This window comes from Macadamia integrifolia, chromosome 3 (assembly GCF_013358625.1).
Source record: "Macadamia integrifolia cultivar HAES 741 chromosome 3, SCU_Mint_v3, whole genome shotgun sequence".
Classification (NCBI taxonomy): domain Eukaryota; kingdom Viridiplantae; phylum Streptophyta; class Magnoliopsida; order Proteales; family Proteaceae; genus Macadamia; species Macadamia integrifolia.
Window position 1 is genome coordinate 27,888,146 of NC_056559.1, and position 22,230 is coordinate 27,910,375.

A 22,230-nucleotide genomic window follows, 5' to 3' on the forward strand; every position below is an offset into this window, starting at 1 on the left:
GCAGCCAAAAGAGGAAACAACCATATTTTGAAGGAGAGAACTCCTATATGCATCAGCTGGTCCTGCTGTCTCAAGGGAGAGTCAGTATTTGAAGGGATCTCTTGATTACACACCCATGGCAACCCAAGCAACAACAACGAAGAAGGGAAAGAACTTCTGAAACCAAGCCAGGCAGTTAGAGAAGAACCAGGCTTGACCTCAAAGCAGAAAGTCTTAACACCCAAAATTCCAGAACCAACAGATGAACAATCAAGGTATTCTATCAAATGTTATTCAGCCCAAATATACCGCGACAAAAAGAGTAGGGCAGCAAGAGATGATAACAGTCGGTAGATTATAAGAAACGAGAAAAAAGGGCCAACAGAAGAGAGGAGGAATAACAGAATGGAATATAAGAATCAAACAAGGAGCTAAGGAAGGGAAAAGAGAGAACCTGAGATAGAAGCTAAGAAGATTGCAACTGTGATGAGGAAGGGCAGGAGAAACAGTCGATCAACTCAACAAAGCACGCAAGCATTCACCAGCGTATGAACCCAACCAACTCTTACAATTCAAATAATCAAATCTAAAATCTACTGTTGATAACAAAGAGTCCTAACTGGAATGTAAAACCCTAACTAATTCAAACTCTATCTCCTGTTTCCTATGTAACATACTCAAAGCAAAACATGTTAGTATAAAAGAAATAAAAGACTACAAGTTAAACCCAAATAAATAATTAAACCACAACCAGCCTTTATTAGACCAAAAGCCCCGGTTGGGCCAATTCTATCTGGGCTGGGGTTTCCCAACCCCGTTGTGTTGTTCCAACCATTCAAATGCCTCTGCATCACTAGGGCAGATTAAAGTACACTCACCGATCCCCACCCCCACATGCAGTCCTCTTTGTGTCTCTGACTAGTTTGTACTTACTTGCAAAGCAAACAAAAGACACTTTGGACAGATAAGACTTTCTCAGTTACCAAATCATTTTTGCTCCAAAATGCTCAAGGATTCGTGGTTAGAAGACAAGAAGACTCACAGAAATTTCTTCTTTCTCGAGAACCCAGACACCAAAAGAAAAAAAAGAAGGATTCGACTTGCGACGATGATTGGACTACTCGCAACTTCATCAGAGGAAAGTCAGCCAGCAAGGTAGAGATGGACAGACAGAAAGGCCGTGAAGATTTCCTCCAGTGATGTCTTACTGGTAATTTATGGGTGTGGTTCAAAAGGTCTCACAAAGCTCATGGCTTGGTCTCAAGAAAAAACATGGATTCTAGAATAGTGAAAGAGCCAGAATCTAGGGGAAGGACTCTTCATTTTCAAGTTTCCTTCTGAAGCAGACACTCAAAGGTCCTCCCTTCCAAAAGCAGTTGGATTAAGGGTTTTCTTTACTGTATGGCTAGAAGTTTGCTCGTTGTTTTACAGACAAAAAGGGTCTGCCTTTCTGAACCAGATCTTTTGTTGCAAATCGAGTCCCTTACAAGCATGAGGTTCTCGGACATGCTTACAACTACTCAGCCTTTTCCCATGTAAATGGGTCGGCTACATGGATTTGTGAGAGGGAAAGTTCACGGACATGCTTGTGGGGAAGATATTAAGATTGATGATCAGAATTAGCATCAAGAGAAAATTGACTGCATTCAGATGTCAGTTTTGTGGAACATTCCAAAAGACATTCTAGCATACATGAAGGTGGAAGTTGGTGGTTTCATGTACCGGGATCAATTTCTTATCTAGGGGTACAGCTTCAACTCTGAGAACAAATGACTTTTGAGTCCTATTAATTCTTAATCACCCATCAAATGAAGCTTTCTGCTCCTGGTTTTGGTAATGGGGTAGGGATGTGTGAATCACCCTCTAATCCCTCAAAGAATCTCTGGGCTCCACCAGCAGAGATGAGGACATGCAATTGGACCTTAATTGCATTAACTGGCATCCTTCACCTACCTTAACTGTGTCTTACTTCCCTTTTAATAAAGTTTAAAGGACAAGTGATACTAGAATTTGGTACAAAAATGCACTCTGAATGTGTTGGTATATGGAATTAACAATAGTAGTAGCGTCTGTCTCTTCTGTTATAAATCACTGAAACCTAATATGATCCCAAACCAAATCCTGGATCCAAAAACTTAGTTTTCCTCCCTCTTTATCTCTGGTCAAGTATGGGAACCAGCGTCCAGCCTTACCTCATCCTTACTTTCTACCAGTTGAGCCTTCAATTTGAACGATAGGAGTCTTCCTTGCCAATCCTGCAATCTCAGTTGCCAAACATAAGAGAAACAAAGCAGAAAATGTGGCCATATTTTCAATATCTTACTCCTTCAGTCTCCAATTTATGTGAGTTTGTCTTACTACAGTACTTAATTGTCAAGAAAAATGCCAAGAAGTTGTCTATATTGATTTTTATAACTATTTACTAGACATATAGGAGCTCATCAACCAGTGACCCGCATCTGTGTAACTCCTAAGGAATTATTCCCTCCTTTTGTTTAATAAACTTAGACCTTAATCATCACTTTGGGAGGGGTGAAGTAATTAACTAAGAGACGCAAGGAATAATTGATACAGTTGTGTTACCATGGTTGGACCAGAAAGACCAATTCGGAGACCCAAGCCAAGATGCAACCATAGTTGTCAACGCATCACCTATGCGTCCAGTCACCTTGTTGGTGTGGCCTTGTTTTTGGACCCTCTCCAACGCTGCCGTGACAACTTTGGATGCAATTGGCTCAACCCAGTTTTTTTGTCAAAGGGGCTTGTTAGATTACATGGGAGCAATCTTTTATTTTATTTTATTACGGTTGGTAGATTACGTAGGACTTTTTTGGTAGTTTCCTTATTTAAGTTTATTTCCCAGTTGCATAGGTTTCATTGTTAGTTGGTCTTCCTACTTAATTATGTATCTGTATCCAAAGATTAGAAAATAATTGACTGCAGTGAAGAATTGAATGAAAATATTGAATTGGAGTTGAAAAGCCTTTCACAGTTGAGAGTCATGTGTTTACTGCCTTGTGGTTATCCTCTTCCTTCCAGCGGCTTTGAGTTTTCTCTCTTTCTTCTCCCTCCAATGCAATTCAAATCCCTTACCATTCTCTTATTATTTGTATACCTCCTTCTCATCCCCTTGTTATTCCTGTATCTCATCCCCATCCCTGCTGCCCCTGAACTTACCACTAGCAGAGAGATTTGTTCAATCTCTCAGTTTCTGCCCCTTCAGCATTAATTTTTTGTTTTTATTTATTTTTTTTTTTGGGGGGGGGGGGGTGGAGGTTAGTACTTAGTACAGTACCTTAGGGCGACCTAAACCCTAGGTGCAAGGGCACAAAATTACCAGCCGTTGTGAGAAACATACCTACAACCAGACCTGTTCTCTATCTTACTTCCATATTCAGTTTCAGGTGGCTATTCTGATCTTCCAGGCTCCTCATTCAACTGATACTTGTTTGGTTTTGGAGGTCTTCGGAAAACCTTCTTAACCTTCAGTTATCAGTTCGATTAATACTCGCTGTGGAGAGTCCACTCCATCAAACCAGGTTCTATTTCTGCCATGTCCTGTTTGTGGCTAAAGGTTGAAGACAACCTTCCATCGTGTATTATTTTAACCCCTTTTTATCCCTTTTGCCAAAATTAACCACCACCAACCCCCCTTCCCTCTTATTTCTGTTTGTCCTTTTAAGTTCTTTCCATTCCTAGTTTGGCCCAACATCTTTATTTCTTAATATCCATGATGTCCCCCCCCCCCTCACTCTTATATTTTAACAGCCCTTTAATATTCTGTTTTATTACTAAATTGCCACCCCCTTTGTAAATTTCAGGATGCCTACAGAATTGCCATTACTTCTCACATATGTTATTTTACTTGGGTGGGCCCAAAACGATCCCAAAGCAGGGTTTCGGACCCAGGATTGGATCAATAATAACGTTAAAAAAAAAAGGATATTCCAAGAATTTAACATAGCATTCTTTCATCAATTGAGAGAAATGATTAGAAAGCAATGAATTATATCAACTCCCAAGCAACTACGAAGGATGCAGTTTGTGTTCATTACATTTGAGATTTTATCTGTTCCACTCCACGCTTGAAATTTTTCTTTTCTTGATAGATATCAAAGATTTCTTATGAAAATGAAGGCAGAAACCATGCACAAATCCAGAAGGAAATACTTCATTGCTTACCTCAGGGCTCCAATCATCTGAATGTTTGTTCGAGTCATTTCAGGTTTCAGGCCCTTATTTCTTAAGAGCTGAACAACTGCTCCAGTTGCTTTTGCCAAAAGATCATCCGACAAGCTTGATGCAAGAGATGCTAGAAGGGAAAAGCCATTTCCTTAATTTATATCTCTCAGTTGTCATAAAAAATATTTTAAATTTGTCTTAAAGAAGCTGCATTTTAATGGAGGATTGCGAAGGGAACAAGATAATTAAACAAGTCAGAAAACACTAAGCATAAGTTGATTCCAACTCACCAATGCAAGAAATGGACTTCTTTCTGACACTGGTCTGATTGGAACTCAACTGGGACAATAGTGCACCTAACAGCAAATCATGGTCTGTTGTCATAAGATTCCCAAATCTATTAAGAACATCACACAAGATCTCAAGACACTCGCACTTCATCTCAGTGGTCATTCCCTGCAGACATAAAAGAAAATGCACCAGGAAAATTATAGGGACCTCAGCATTTAAGTCAAGAATATTAGAAAAAAAAATTTTTTGACTGGTATCCCGGCCTTCGGCCTTCGGCCTAACTAGTCCCGCGGGCTCATACTAACCCCACAACCGCATGGACCAGGTTATACCGGGGTTGAATGAAAACCATTCAACTTTCACTGAAAGCAGTGAAGAGCACTAAACACCCCCATGTGAGCGGCCCCAAGGAGGTAAGAAGAGTCGAATTCATAACCACACACTTCCCGAGACGAAGGTCCCTTGCCAACTCGGCTACCCCTTGGGGTTAATCAGGAATATTAGATGACTTAGCAAATTCGGTGGGAAAAAAAAATGACTCTGCTTGAGCCACAAGCTGAGATGCTAATGCAGTTACACTTCAAGAATAGTCCCTATTTTAGTATTATATGGATATATGCTTCTACTTCTAATGTTTTTGGCTGTAACGAGCTCCATTATAAAGCTCAAATGTTTAATCCAAGAAGATATCAGGTTGACATGGATCAGAGATTCCAGAAAGAAGGGCCATCGAACATAGGCCCATATATGTTGGTCTTCGTGAACCAAACCTAGGCCCAAAGCCCAAGGCCAATATAGTCCATGTGTGGGAGGAATTTCAAGAAGCATGTTAGTTGTCAATGGTCATTAGTGGAGGATTCATTGTCAATAAAGGAGGTCCCAATGCCAAAAGGAGGTTCCATTGTGAAAAGTGGAGAGTGCTGGGTTAGTGGATTGTATTTGTAATGTTGGGCTAGCCTATAAATAGGCTTTGGCATTGCACAATGCAGAGGAAAAAGAGAATAGGCTTTGCCATTCCATAGCTTGCTGTGAGAGGTAGTTGCAAGGTGAGACGTTTTACATGGTCAGTAAGATACTGACCAAGGCTTAGGTAGGGATGCCCAAGTCATATCCTTTTATTTGTTTTCCCATGTAACATCAAAACAGGGGAATAAATTCTGTTTTGAGTTCTATTTTAATTTCTGTCATAAAATTTTTTTTTTTTTATTATCTTTTTTTCCGTTAATCATCAATCCTATTGAAATTTATCCCCTGTTGGTTATATTTTCTGGTTCGAGATCGATTTGCATTACGAGTACACGAATTTTAAGCCTTTCCTGAGAAACATTAGAAGTTTGAGACCCTAATAGGCTGTCTAATGCTAGTTTCAATAAAAGTGTGTACATAGTCCATTTTGGTTGGTTTAACCGATAAAAAGTCGGTTTCAACCCTGGTTGGCACGAAATGTAAAGCAACTCATCTAGCATGCATAATTTTGGCCGGTCAAAATCTTGGGCCATCTCGATTGTGCCATTTCGTTTTTCCAAAACAATATAACCATGGATATAAAAGTTCTAAAGTCGATTAAAACCGACACTGGCTGTTTCCAGTCTGGAAGAAATTGTTAGAAGCTTGAATAAGTCATCTACAACTAAGATTTCGTGGACGTTTCTTCCTTGCCAACACACTTGGAGGCCTTAAACTGGAGGGCAGTAGAGGGCTCGAGCAATAGGGACAGTGGCATGCACCATCATTTCCCACAGACACATTAAGTGTCGGGTATTGACTATGGTTGTCAAAACGTCGCCTAGGCGTCCTACTCGCTTTTCTTATGGGCGCCTTGGTCTCTTAGGCACCTTGTTGGTGTCATCTTAATTGTTTATCCACCTCGACCGCCTTAGTTCACCTAGCGCTTTGACAACTATGGTATGGACCGTATGGTGGGTTTGCTCAACATGGCTCTTCATCATCGTCATTCCGCACTACCCATGATGATTAGCCACAGGGTGTGGCATCTTTCGTTGATAGCATCTTCTCCTACCTAGGCCCCCAGCAGCAGCCCTCAGTCCAGTACATCGAGCAATATTCATAATGGCGGCACGTTCGCATCATTTTCACAATCCGGGGATCTATATCCAAGGTTGGGTTGCCTACAGTATGTTGATGATGTGACTTAATAGGCTGATGCATTGGTCTTTGAGCATTCCTTCCAACATACCATGAAACTGCCGTCTTTTGTGATCGAGTCGGAGGAATGGTCAGCAAGAAAGCAACAGCAATCTTCCTCATCTTTCGCGCTCGCCTTTTTCTAGTATTGACATAGACTAGGAGACTAGGAGAAAGGGCAGGGGAATTCTTCTCATTTGCACCTTTGGTCTTTTATGTGAATTGTGAATTTGTGATTTGTGAAGTCAGTGTCAGTGATTGTACACTCACATCTTTGATGTAATATTCTGAAATTTAAAAAAAATAATAATAATAATAATAATACTAATAAGTTATTTCCTCCATCTGTCATTTTCATTACATATTTTAACTGGCTTCTTTATATTTGGTATGTCACAGTCAAACAAATCCACCAACTGACCACCAGAAAGTCAATTCGGTCGAATTCTGAAATAATTCAGTTGAAACCAACTTCTTGAACATTGCTTGCAAGTCTACAAGGAGAACACTTGATTAATGCCATGTGAACCTATAAATGCCCACACAAAGAGGAATTGAATAGGTCTCGATAAGCCTATGTATGCACAGAAAAATATAAAACTGAATATGGGAAAAGAAATCAATGGAATAGAAAGGGTAATGGAGAGCCGGTAGGAGAAGGGAAGAAATCCCTTAGACAGGTCTCAATGTTGCAGCGGAGAAAGAGGAATCGCACAAAGAAAGGAGGGGGGAATGATAAACCACACGCACTCTTTGGCCACACAAGGTACTCACAACCTTAAACTCAATTCATCTTCTATTCTCTAATTTGTCAATTGGTTACAACCATTATATAGGAAAATAAAGAATAAAAAAGATAATCAACTGAAATAGGAAACTACCCAAACAAAGCAAACTGACTCTACCCCTAACCATAGTTTTTAAGGCGGTAAGGCGACGGAGGCGTTTGAGGGTCTTTCAGAGCGCCTTAGCGATAAGGCGGGCATAAAGCGTCGCCTTATCGACTAAAGCGTTCCTGTGTAATTTTTTTATAAAACCAATCTATTTGGCTCAAATTCTAGTTGAATACTATTACTCATATGTTAAATAAATATTAAAGGTTCATATTCATACCAATGAAAACAAATCAATAAAGTGAATAAACTAAGTTCATCTTCATCAATCATCAATCATCAATCATCATAACATATTAACATATAATATAAATACATAATTATGAAACAAAATTATAAATATAAAGAAAAAAAGACATAAAAAATACAAGTATTTATTAAACTTACCTCTATAATGCCAAAATGAGTGCCTAAGTCCTAACATCATCCACTATATTTCTACTCCCGTCAAAGAAGAATGAAGCTCACCGCTGCCGGAGCAAAATGGTGTCTGGATCAATGGTTCTTCCTTGTTCCTTGATTCTTTCTCAAAGCACTTTCTTAAAACCCATGACAAAATCCAAACCCTATTTGTGAATCATGTTTTTGTTTTGTTTGTTTTGGTTATTTTTTATGGAGTAAAGCTGATCCCATACATCTCAAGTGTTAACAAAACCATACACCTACCAATAAAAAATCTATATTTTGAATCTTCATCAAGTAATTTTAAAATGTGTTTTAAAAAAAAAAACCATAAGGCGGAGCACTGCCTTACCATCTCTAGACCGCATCAGCGCCTTAAAAACTATGCCCCTAACTCCTGCGTACCCAACTTCATAAAATAAACAGAATAGAATAAAGATATTATTCTCCTAAATAAAATAAGCTATTAAAATCCTACTAGACCAAGGACTCAAATATGGATCCGGTTCACCCTCTGTCTGGATGCCCATATGGATATAGATCACTCCACGGGTGTGTATCTGCATCAATTCCCCCGGTGTTGAGAAACACTCGTGAAATGGAAGAATCAACACAAATCGGTTGACATCAATCCTTGCTTGTTTGAAGTCACCATCGAAAACATGACCGAATGCTTTAAAATCCACAACGAGGAGTTCGTGAAGTAGGGACTTGGGAAAATAAAATCGATTAAAAATTTTCCACAAGTTGATTTTCAACTTCCAACAGCCCCTCTCATCTTCTGGCTCGCCTACTTATTGGTCAATGGCTGAGACCACGTAGTTGAAGGTAGACTACTAGACTGCATACAATCTGATGTGACCAGTGCTTGGGCTTTGATGTCCTTGCAGTGTCGTTGAATCTCATCGAGCTTCTCTCGTATCAGCTGCATTTGTTGACGGATATCTAGTAAGAGAGTTAGATCCATCGGCCAAGTTTGCTATTCGGAATCACTATGGACCCACTATAGCAAAGGAACACTCAAGGAAAAGCTTCATAGCAAAACGGTGAATATATGGAGTTAAGAGGAGGGTTGAAGAATGGTAATTAGATGTAAGTCCTTTAGTGAGTGTCAGAATTGTAAATATGGGAATTCATAAAAATTTAAAAAAAAAAAAAATCCAACTCATAAAGAGAAAAGGATAAACTTGGAATATGAAAAATTTAATGGCAAAAGGTAATAAGGATGAGGTGGCATGGCAATTATGAAGATGGGGTAAAAGGGGATTAATTAAATCTGAGTGCTAGGGTATATTAAGAAATAGAAAATAAAAAGGGGTGGGTTTCATAAAAGGCTAGTCTTCCACCTGGTCCTACAGACGAAGCTCGGCAAAGGGTGAGGAAGGCAGAGGGTTTCGAATAGATGATGAGAATCAACTTCGATAGGGAGAGTGCAACTTCGAAGAAGGGGTCGAGGTGAGGGAATCAGCAACCAGGTACGACATCTCTTTTGTTTCTTTTTTCCTTGATATCATCAATCACTATCTTCTCTTCTTCTTCTTCTTCCTTTTTTCTCTCTTTTTGGGATTGCTGCTTCTCACTCTCTCGTCTCTGATTCGCTTCTTCTTTTTTTTTTTTTCTTTCATTGGAACTGTAGCAATAAGGAACCGACAGGGGTTTGGGAAGATGGTGCCTACAGCGGTTTGGGGTTTCGGTTCGGCTCTCTATTTGTCAACACAGTTTTCTTACTTATTAACGCTGTCGGAGCCCTAGAGGACTTTCGATCGAAGGCAAAGGGGATAGGGGTCGGGCCTCAGTTGGAGCAGTAGGAGTCAAAAGGGTGGGGATGATGGGGATTGCGGTCGGTTTTTCTTTTTATTTTTAATTTATTTTTATTTATAATGTTGTCAGCCTCGGCAGAACAGTTCTGTCTTGGATCAACAAGAAAGAGGAATGGAAAGGGGAAAGAGAGGTTGATGGGAATTGGGAAGGAGATGGAACAAGGAGGGAGAACAAAGGATAGGGTCCTTCAACTCTGATACCAAGTTGATGCAGATACACACCCGTGGAGCGACCCATACCCATCTGAGCATCCAGACATAGATGAACCGGATCCATATTTAAGTCCATGGTCTAGTAGGATTTTAGTAGTTTATTTTATTTAGGAGAATAATATCTTTACTTTATTTTATTATGTTTATTTTAGGAAGTTGAGTACGTAAGAGTTAGGGGGAGAATCAGTTTGCTTTGTTAGGGTAGTTTCTTATTTCAGTCGATTTCCTTATTTTTTGTCTTTATTTTCCTATATAATAGTTGTAACCAATGGACAAATTAGAGAATAGAAGATGAACTGAGTTTAAGATTAGTGACCTGTGTGGCCAAAGACTGTTATACTATAGGTTGGGCCTTTCATTTTATTGGGTTTCAACGCAACAAGCCTAAATTATAAGCCCATAAAGTGGGATTAAAGATAGCACACGGCATTAGTCATGAAGCGCTTAAGTTACATTAGGATACCTAATTACTTTAGAGTCTTCTGTTTTTAAGTCTATTTACTTTAATTCACTATAAACTATAAAGAGAGAATAGGAGTCCTTTTAAGGCCCATCTGGATAGACAGGAGGGTGGGGTGGGATTCTTGTCAGAGTGGGTCCCACCTGTCTCACCGTCTGTGGGGTGACCAGCCAGAAGAGCATGAAGTGAAGGGAATACTTCACTTTTCCATTCCAAGAGTGTTTGATTATGCATGGGATAATTGTCAAGAAGTGAGGGGGAGAAGGAGAGTGTGTGTGCGAGTGGTCATTATAAAAAGAATGGAGTAGTTTTTTTTTTTTTTTTTTTTTTTTTTTTTTTTTTTGGGGGGGGGAGGGGAGTGACCGTTGAAGTAGATGGAATAAAAAATGAAAAACGATGTGAAGTAGGAATAAAAAATGAAGACATTATTCCAGTGAACAGTTACAAAGTCTTGCCAATTTAGTGGGACTTCAACTGAAAGGGGCAGAAAAGACATAGTCCCAACAGGGTCCTGACAAAAGAAGTGCAATATTCAGTATATTTCCAACCCAATGTTCTAAACAACCTTGGAATTCACTGTTCAACAGCAAAGTGGGCACACTTTTCCATCCCCTAAGCCCCAGCACGCAAAATCCCGCTATTAAAACGAGCCCTTATGAGTCAGTTTAGGAAATTTAAAGCACCCCCATCAATTGGGAATGTTCTGATTAAAGAAATTTTAGTTCTTATGACGTTTGGTGTTGTTGAGCAGTGCATACCGGATTGGTATCCCAAATCTGATCCCCCTCCTTCTAAATCTGTTCATCACTGGGATCATGTATGATTTTCCCTTCTTCTTTTTGTTATTCTTATCTTCTAATAACTTCTTCTAGCTCCTTTACTTTTCTTCTCTGATTTATTAAATTCTTTTCTCTGTTCATATATCAATTTCTATCTCTAGTTACTCAGTTAATCCCTGATTAAACAATACTAGAATTTGCCATCAATTTGCTAGATTAAGTATTAATATCAGATTGTGTTTTCAGTCAGTTTTGTCATCAATTTCTGAAATCCTACTCATAGTTGTCACAGCGTCTAGGTGACCCAAGGCTTGGAGAGGACCTAGACACAAGGCGACCATAGTTGTAAGTTGCCCAAGCACCTTGACAACTATGAACCTACTTCAATTCAACTTCTTCAAATCTGAGTATCTGAACCTAATTTCTGCCAGGGACTTTTTGGCTTCAATCATCTATTAAAATTTTAATTGAATCCTATTTTGAAACCCTAACAGTCCATTGATTCTACAACTGTTGAGTTTTACTACTCCCAGTAGGGTTGCTCTATATCTTTGAATTTAATCATCAGATTTTCATCTAACTTTACTGCTTTGTTCTCCTTGCCTAGTAGACTAATCGACCAGAATTTCTTAGTTATGTGATCTGTTTCTACCGAGTTGTCTGGTTTTCTCTAGATTAATTGTGTCATTTTCCGGTGATCCTACCGCAAGCTAATCTCCCACTGGATTTCCATGAATTGGGATTAATTTTATTCTGCATTTAGCCATCTTGAATATGCAGCTGCACATTAACTAATCTAAAATTCCAATTAGCAAGCTCTAACAAGATCTGTGTCCAGCCCACTGATATATCAATATCCATTGTCGATTTCCTACAGTCTACATCCAGAAAACAATATGTGGAACTCCATCTTGTGGATATCCACATCATCACTCTCTGGATGGAAGTTAACCATCTTGTGGAAAAGCACCTTCTCAAAATTAGGAAGAACGAATTTCTCGTTCAATATCTGCCTAATAACCTCCCAATTTGCGATGGTCCAAGTTTCCTGAAGAATCTCAACTACAAAACACCATCACAGCACGAACAAGCATACCCAATGAATTTACTGAGGATAAGTTCACACTTCTTATCATCAAAAAAGGGCTTGTAAGCAGAAATACTCACAATTAGTCAAGAAAAGATTCATTCCCTCCTTTGTGACTTCATAAAACCAGTTCCTTAAACCACCAATACTACAGGTGTTATCCTTTTATGTAGACCCGTGCAAGAGAAGGAGAAACTTCCTAACTACATTAGGACTCCTAACTCCTAAGTTGACTCCCTTCTTTAAGAAAAAGGAACTTTTAGAATGGAAACACCTAAAAGACTTACTAACTCAAGCATCATCTAGAAGATAGAAAGTAGAAACTAATGTATCAAGCTCCCTAAGACTTGCTCGATGTGACGTAACTAAAAGAAAAACAAATAAGACCACAGAACATTCTAAGAAAAATGACAACACAAAAAGAAATTGCCACCAAACCATCAACCATGCCTATTACGTTATAATTCAAAAAAATCAGGGGGGTTTAGAACTGTTTATTCAATTACTAACGGATACTTCCTAGATATTCCCACATCTTCAGAAAGAATATTAATTAAATGTCTTGGGGGCCATTGCTTACAGCAATGGTAAAAGGTGGCTGCCAGAGCAAATGACCAGGTTCAAGTCTTGAGGGCAGCCACTTTGCGCAAAAATGCTAAAGGTTAGACTGACTCCAAACTTACCCCCCCCCCGAGACTGCGCATAGGAGGGGACCAGCACGGGGTGATGGCCCTTTTCTTTTGTCTTTTTGCATAAGGCCAAAGTTGTGAAATTTTGACACAGTAGTAGTCAACATAACCAAAATTGTGCAACATCTGTCAAAGTTTTTACTAAAATACTGTAATGATTATATTCCAATAGAACTTTGTTCCAATTGCTGTCGACATCCAAATATGACTATATTTTGGCCAACTTAAGTTGACAACTAGAACCATGCATATCAGGGGCTTGCATATTCTCTCCACAATCTTTTTTTTTTTTTTTTTTTTTTTGTGGGGGGGGGGGGGTGTGGGGCACAGTGTCCCACTGACCCTTTGAGATTGGTTTAATGTGGTGTTCAGTCTCACCATATAATTTCCTTTCAAAAAAAAAAAAAAAAAGTGTCAACAGGCAGGAGGTGGTTCTGCAACCTATGCTTGTTGTCACAATCTACCACAATGAGTCATGCAATATCAACAAATATTCTTGATAATTCAATTTAGATTTCTTGACCAGGCACTATCAAAGGAGGTAGATACCAGAAATCCTATGTACAATATGAGGGGATCTGCTTAGCTTGCCACATGCCAAACAAATGGATGAAGAAAAGGACTGAATCAGAACTTACAGCACCAGTTATTCCTTTCACTAATTGTGGAGTAAGACACACAAGAACACATTGTGCAACCGTTGGGGTAGTGACTTCTGAGACTATTGTTTTCAGGGCTATACTTGCGATGTCACGATGCTGATCCTTCCCATTCACCAATTTAACACACAGCTTTTCAGTCATTTCTTTAACCCTTGCCTCAGCAACCTTCTTCACAAGAGGTGCCAAACTGCATGGCCACACAGAAACAAGTAAAGAATTAAATAATGTATGACAGAAAAATAAAGACTCTAAAAGAACACAAAACCACCAGCTAAAACTTCCCCACATCTAGGAAAAGATTCTGAGACAAACATGCAGATGAAATTTCTTGTAAATATGACCACTTTTCCCATACATAGCAATCAAAAAATGTACATAGAGTCTAGTGTGTTTGGTAGAACAAAGCCATATCGCTGCTTCTTTCTTCAAAATGTAGCATCTAGACCAAAAAAATACCACAAACAGGCAAAGATAATTTAAAGCAATAAGTACATCAGGTTCCAAGTTCTCAACAATTTTTAAATTTTGTTCATATTTAAGCAACAACAACTCAGCCTTCCCAAACTAAATGGGGACAGCTTTGTTCATATTTAAGCACAGTGTGAAAATTTGGAACTTTAAACTCAAAGCGGACCAAGCATAGCAATCACTACCAGGACCAGATACCATTTTGTATCAAACAACAGCCATTAAGCACAATGGTAAGCAAAAAACATAAATACATAATAAATGCTCATCTAAACAACCAAAATATTGACTTCAAAGAAATGTAATATTGGCATAAAAATGCAATTACAGGAGTTAAAAATTCAAGATCAGTACTCCCTAGTGGCATCCATAGCAGCTCTGCCTCTTTTCTGTAAACAGAAGGCTGGCCTGTGAAAGTAATCAGAAATAGGGAACAAGAAAATGGCCGCCCTAAGAACCCTCTTACAAATTCTGTATCCATCTTTTGATGCGCTCCCCCCTCCCCCTCCCCCTCCCAGTGGCAATGGCCACTACGCACATCCTCCCTCTACCTCAGCCTTCCCTCTCCCCCCACTCTTCCACCCCTTCTGCCTCTCCCACTGCACCCTCTTCCTCTATCCCCTCCTCTTCCCCCCCCCCCCTTTTTTCCACCACCTCCCCTTCCTTCCTGTACTTTCCCATCAGCTACTAAACAATGGACCTCACTTTTCGACCCTTCGGCTCCCTCTGCTAGAGAAGACCTTGCCCTCCTCAGTGACAAACAGATTGGTAGCTGTTAGAATAAGGATTAGTGTGTCGCAAGGGCACACTGGGGCTTTCCCCCCTCCACCATCCCTAATTAGAGTGGGGTGATTGGATGGGGGGTATACTTGTAAATACTTTATATTATGTTTTGTACTCCCATCATGACTCTACCATGATTTTATATTATAAATAGGGGACTTGTGTGCTCAGCTAAAGATACAAAAGCATTCTCCCATTCCACCTATTAACATGGTATCGGAGCCTAATTTCTGATCTAGATTTTCAATTTCCAGCCCCTTCTCCTTCAAGAATCGCAGATCTTCACCCTCCCTTCTATCACCTTTGTTAGCCTCCAACTTGTCATACCTTTGTCCCATTAATCTACCATAGGGCAGCACCAGTGAGGTGATTCCTATGAATCCAGTGGCTGTCCTATACCCTACCTCACGAACTAAAACACCAAAAACCCTTCCAAGAAAATTAGAGTTCTTCACCCTTTGTGATTTTTTATGGAGTGTGGTTTCTTCCTCTTTAAAGAACACACCTCTACCTCTTGAAGATCAAGTACAGGTACCTGGAATGACTCATCATTATTTACAAGAATAAGATCTACACAAATTGAGTTTGTGCAAAAAAAAAATTAAAATATATATAGATATATTTTTGGGACTCCCTCCTCAGAATTGGCTGAATTTTTTAGGAGATCATCATCACCATTATAAAGGAGATCGACCGACTTGTGGCCCCATCTACCAAGTCTCTATATCAAATCAACTCTCTTCTTGAATTAGGGTTTTCTCCAAAACCCTAATTTGCCTATCTCAACAGTTCTTCATCAAGCCTGATATTATTTGGAGTACTTCACTACCCTTATTGGGCAATTTGACCCAAGTATAGACACTTTCTGACGGTTGATTTTGAAGATCTGGTACTTCTCTCTCTCATTGTCGATTTTTCACTAGTTTAATCATGTCTAAAGTAACAATTGTGGCCTCTGGGTCTGATGGACAAACTCACAATGACTACATGCCCTTTACGACTAGCTCTGTGAAATTGGAGGCAACTAATTACCTCGTCTAGTCCAGATCTACATATCTTATCATTGCTGGTAGAGTTCTCACTGGACACATTATAGGGAAATTGAAAAAATTCTTATGAGGGTAGCCCCTCAGGATAAATGGGTCACTAATGACTCATTGGTAATGTCTTACTTGACTGGTTCTATTTATCAATCTATTTCTCAAGGATTTTTACTATTAGATATTGCTTCTTAGATTTGGGTTGCTGCCAAGGAACTTTAAGGGCAACTAGGGAATGATGCTCAGGTATTTGATCTTCGCAAGAAGGTTCACACCACTACCCAGCAGGAACTCTCTGTGTCCAAATATTATGCTGAACTTCGAACTCTATGGTATGAACCAGACCATTTTGGAAATTATCACCCCAACAATGCTGAAGACAGTACTGCTTACACCAAACATGTGTACAAAATTAGGGTGTATGATTTCTTGGCAGGTTTGAATGTCGAGTATAATCAGATTCGTGTTCAGATACTAAGCAAATCTCCCTTCCCTACTCTGGAACAATCCTTTACTATGGTTTATACAGAGGAAAATCACCGTAACTCCATGCTCCATACTCCATACTCCAACTATTGAAAATCAGCCCTACAGACCGGATCCAATACTACCTCTGAAGGAGCAAATCGAACAAGTGATACTACCAAGGAGATTGTTAAATTGAACACTGCCACAAACCATATCATACCAAGGCCAACTATTGGAAGCTTAATGGAAAACCTGCTGATTTTGAGGCAAAGCGTGCTCGGGGTTGATCCACGACTAAAGCCCACCAGGCTGAGATCGTGGACACTCCACCTACAACTGATATAGGACTCTCCCAGGCATGGTTCAAGAAGTCGATCGATAAGGCAAAATTTCACATGTTTCAACTGTATTGCAGGAGACCGATACCATTTAGCCTGTCACAGGTTTTGACTGGTATCGACAAGTTTCGATGAAATTTCCTGGGGAATTTTGACTGAACCACTTGGTTCGACCCCTTGGGTGGAACCAGCTCTTATATAAGATACTTTAAAAGAAATCAAAGCTCCTATTCTCTAAAATTCGACCCACTCCCCTTACTTTTTTCTCTTTGAAATGGGAAACTTAAGAAAACACTCAAGATTTTTCCCTTGTGCCCAACAAAATTGAATCTCAGCTTGGATATTTGCTTGATCTACATAATGAATGCAGCTTGGAACAATAAGGCAAGTCCCATCTTCCACACAAATCTTTTTTTGTTTTTATAGAATATAGTTGTAAATAGAGTAGAATTGAGTGTTGAGTGTTGAATGTTGTCACTTTGATGCAGTAGGGCGTAGGGCTTGAGATAGCCTTTGATTTGATTCCTTATTCTTTCCTTTTAGAGCTAGAATTAGTTGATAGTATTTTTATTTAGATTGAATTTTTATTTTCAGTTGTCAATTAGGATAGTTTCTATTTTTTAAAACTACCAATTTTATGTTTCGATTCTCTTTAAATAGCCATGTAATGGAAGAAAACTGATATATTGAGATTTGAAGTTTTGGAAAATTTGAATGTTTTTGCTTGGCTGAATATGGACTGTATTGACTTCCATCTCTCTCATTTCTGATTTTCTCTCCTCTTCTTTTATTTCTTTTCTTATCTTCTCTCTTCTTCTTCCCCTTTCCCTTCTTCTGCAGTTTAATCCTTTCTTCTTTCCTACTGTTATATTCTGTTCTGGGATACTCTGTTTCTGGGCAACGTTAGCAGCACCACAAGTGTGGATCGATCTCTTTCTTGTGAGATCTGTTTGGGTCAAGCTTCTGATCGAAGGAAGCCCTCCCCAAGGCGATCTGAACCCTTGAATCTCAGGCCTGAAAGTGATCCCTGCCGTGAGAGATGCATCTGCGACCCTACCCAGACCTGTACCTGCAGCCCTTGTGATTCCAGGAGTTGAATCTGAACCTAATACTTGATCTGCTGGGTTTATGTTGGTGGGTTTGATAGAACTGGGTTATGCGACCCTATTCTTCTAATTTCAGCCCAATCCTAGGCCTGACCTCTGAGATCCTTCACTTGGAGTAGAGGCAGCTGTCGCTGGTCTGAAGTTCTATCATGGGTGTTGAAGGTTGAAGAAGGCTGATTTTCTAAATTTACAAATAAGGACAGCTATTTATAAATTACAAGAAACCCCATGTCCTGAAAATTGTGTTCTTTTCTTTCTTACTTTTGCAATTACATAATACCCCCTATTAGTTATTTCCCACTCTTTTAAGTACTTGGTTGTTTCTGAAATTACAAGATTGCCCTCAACCCTTAAATTAAGATATTTTATCATTCTTGTGGACCCTAAGCGATCCGATTTCAGTCTTTGGAACCCGGATCCGCATCACACTTGAGTGTTGAGTGTTGCGAGATAACTTATGATGATGTAATATTTTTATTGATTTTGGATCAATTGTATTATGTATTACGTATTAATGTAGATTGTAGACTATACATAGTGTAGACTATGTACTTATGTCTTATAGTTTCAGATTTTCAGTCAACGACTCAACGTACATTACCAAAATTTTGGTGTGGGCCACAAGTATGACTTTACGTGTTTTTTTTTTATAAAACTAATTATGTGAATGTGTTAGAAATGTCTAAATAGGATGTAAACAAAAAATAGGCAAAAAAATAAATTTTTGAGGTCGAAACCAAAATTTCCACCCAACCGAGAAAAATTCCCTGGTTTCCTCAAAATTTCCCAGGTTTTGACCGAAATTACGATCTCCCCAAGGGTCGAAACCCAATACCCTGAAACTTGCTCCAAGGAGGAACTCCAGGCTTTCAGACGTATGCTCAAGGCTTCCAATTCCTCAACTCATGCCACTTCAGTTAGGTTCCAATTTTGCTCACTCAAGTATTTTATCTGGTGCATAGTTCAAGAACGCGGCGAGATCTCGTTAAGATCTCGTTTTTCTGAAAAGCCAAGTTGTTCACACAAGCGAGGTAGAAAAACTGCAATATCTCGAGTGAGATTTCGAGATCTTGGTCCAATAACTCGTCTCGAACCATTTCGGTTCATCTCAGTCCATTTTTGGGCCAAACATGGCTTTAATAGGCCATGTTTCAACTCGACCTGGCGAGATTTCTCTCTGGTTTTGCCTCTTTTTTCCTCTAGCTCCCATTTTTTAGAGAAAATCAACAAAAAAACTGTGGGACATCTATTCTTTGGCTGGGATCTTCACTCTAAGTTGCATTGAAGCCAAGATATCTAAGATTGGTGGTGGTTTTTTCCCTCAAGAACACTCTAAGACAAAAACTTCTTCCCAAACCCATTTTTTTAAAGTAACATCATCAAATCTTATTTCTTACCATTGGATTTTTTTATATGTCATGATATTAGAGGTGATCTACACATTCATGGAAGAAAAATTAATTTTCTGTTTTTAAATTAATTTTTTTTATTTTTATGTTACAATAAATGCTTTTCTTGGAAAACAAAAATTGGAAAAATATGATTTATGTAAGATGTTTGGTACTCATTTTTATATGTTGGTCACCAAAGGCTGATCTACAGCCTCATGGTGGCCATTTTTTTTTTCATCCAATAAATTAATTAATTAATTTTCTGAAATATATAATATATATTAAATAATTACAGAAAAATCAAAAATTATGAAAAAAATTTCTGTTTTCGATGGAAAATTACTCTATTGTTGTGTAAATATTGTTTGTATATTTTGAAATGAAAATTGTGTAATTAGTTGCACTCTAGTATACTTTATTATGAATTTTGATTTATTAATAAAAAAATATGATTTAAAATTACAGAAAAATTTATAAAAAGTAGGGAATTAATATGTAATAGCTACATGTTATTGAGTGGCTCTTAATGCATGCATTCTTTATAATATGGTGTTTATGTTGAATAATTACTAACTTACTATTTACTAATTCATGCACAAACACTTTTATGTAATAGTGTTAAAGACTTGAAGTTGGGGAACAATGTCTACTTCTCATGGTGGTGATATTGCATGGTTACATGGGGATCCTATGTCCGATGATAAGAAAAAGTCAAGATATAGGTATTGTTAGAAGATGATAAATTCTGGAGGTGCTGCTAGGTTGAAACAACATTTTGTTGGGGGCTATAAGAATGTTGCCAAACTCCCCCAAGCACCATATGAAGTCATAAAAGATGTACCAAGTAGTCTAAGAGGTGGAAGGTTAAAGAAGGCAGAGAAACAAAGGTTGGACCAAGAATTTGATGAGGCAATCTTAGAGAGTCATCCTCATCCAACAACAGTGGATGTTGACTCTGATGACTCTGATAGTGATTACAACCCAGAATCAGGTATGTCAAGGGCAGAATGGAGAGAATTGCAAAAAGTTAAAGCAGTGAACTTGGTCTCTAATCAAATAAAAAATGTTAGGCGGATAGAGATGAAGAGAGGAGTAGGTGGCTCTGGTTCTAGAGTAGCTGCATCAGATGTGCCTCCCACAGAGGGAAGAATGAACAAGAAGCAACGGAATGTGGATGTGCCTCTAAGGAGAGCTCAGAGTGTGAGGGCTGCCACACCCCCATCACCACCCCGAAGAGATCCTGATGAGAGGCAAAATCCCTTGTTATTTAGACAACATAATACATATCAAAGAACCATAAAGCAAACTTGGGATACATGGAAACAACAACTTGGGAATGCAATGTCAAAATTTTTTTTCTATAATAGCATCACAGCTAATGCTGCACAAGGGACATATTATCGGGCCATGATTGACACTGTAGGAAGGGCTAGTCCAGGAACAAAGAGGCCCACTCCATATGAGCTGATGAATGTTTATTTGCCTAATCAGAAGGAGGAGTTAGATGAGTTCAAGCGGGCAAGATATGGAGTTATTGTGATGTGTGATGGTTGGACTAGATCAACGAGACAGTCCATCATCAACTTCATGGTGTATTGTGATGGGAAGACTGTATTCTTAAAGGCTGTTGATGCATCCAAAGAGAAGAAGGATGCAATGTACTTATACAAGTTGTTGAAGGAAGTTGTCATAGAGGTGGGGCCTGAGAATGTTGTTCAGATTGTCACAGACAATGGGAGCAACTTCAAAAAAGCGGGGGAGAGACTAATGAATAGGAAGAGCAAAAGCATCCACGTTTTTTGGACACCATGTGTTGCCCACTCTTTGACTTAATGCTTAAAGAAATGGCGAAGACGTCTTAGGTAGCAAGTGTAGTTGAACAGGCAAGACAAGTGACCACATTTGTTTACAACCATTAATTTGCTCTCTCTTTGTTGAGGGAAAAATGCGGTGGAGACTTGGTAAGGGAAGGTATGACCCGATTTGCAACCAACTTACATTACACTGAAGAGCTTTCAAGATAAGATGGTTTGAGAACCATGTTTTCCAGTAAAGAGTGGTTTGGATGGAGGGAATCAGGTTCGCCAGGTGGTATCACAGCACAGACCACATCTCTAGTGAAGGATATTCGCAAGATGTGAAGAAGGTTCTTCTTATATTTGGCCCAATTGTAACTGTCTTGAGGTTAGAAGACTCAGAGAAGCAATCTCTACCTTACCATATATGTATGCTGCAATGGAGAAAATGAAGGAGAAGTTGAGAGCATCTATCCCTAGGGGTGCAAAATCCTACGTAAGAATTATTGAGGAGAGATGGGAGAAACATTTGATGCATCCACTGCATAAAGCTGGTGAGTTTATATGCTTTACTATTAAAGACTTACTTTACACATTACAGTTAATGACAAGTTACTTATGGGATTTGCAGCGTATTATCTCAATCCTAAGTACCACTACAAGTATGATCTAGGAATGGATGATGAATTAATAGAAGCAGTGGAGCTTGTGGTGGCAAAGTTGGTCCCTAAAGTTAATCTACAGGCAGCATGCAACATTAAGGTGGGTTAATGTTTAAGATATATATAGACTTATAGCTTCCTAAGTGTTGAAGTACATACTGTATTGTGTTCTAACTTATATTCAATGTTTGAAATGTGTAGATGAAGGAATTCAGGGATGCTAATGGGAGTTTTGGTAGGGCAGTGGCATTGGTTGGGAGACAAATTACTACCCCTGGTGAATGGTGGGCTCTTAAGCATAGACAGGACCATGCTACACCTCCAGCTCCTGCACAGCGCCATTGCATTTGAGCTCCCACCTCCCGTTATGCTCTCAAAGCATAGGCAGGACCCTGCCAAGTCTCCTCCAACATCTGCCAGCACTCCATCTTCATCCAATGCTGCCCTTTCCACTCTCTTGGTACCCTCCTCCAGGAGATCGAAGAGAATTGCATCGTCTTAGCACCAATTGTCGGGCCATTCAAAACCCTCCTCTGCGGCCACATCTGCAACTGATATCTCTAATGCTTCGATCAT

The 22,230-nt window shown here is 39.1% G+C and overlaps 1 protein-coding gene across 2 annotated transcripts in view; it reads right to left on the bottom strand.

Annotated features, from left to right (window-relative positions):
- LOC122072871 (cullin-associated NEDD8-dissociated protein 1-like) overlaps window positions 1-22,230 on the bottom strand; it is a 90,667-nt gene that overhangs the window by 60,611 nt on the left and 7,826 nt on the right. For both annotated transcript variants that reach the window (XM_042637293.1, XM_042637294.1), the window contains 3 exons: window positions 13,579-13,789; window positions 4,452-4,617; window positions 4,162-4,291 (listed from right to left, as the gene is read on the bottom strand). In XM_042637293.1, coding sequence (XP_042493227.1) covers window positions 4,162-4,291; window positions 4,452-4,617; window positions 13,579-13,789 — 507 coding nt within the window. The remainder of the gene's footprint in view (window positions 1-4,161; window positions 4,292-4,451; window positions 4,618-13,578; window positions 13,790-22,230) is intronic.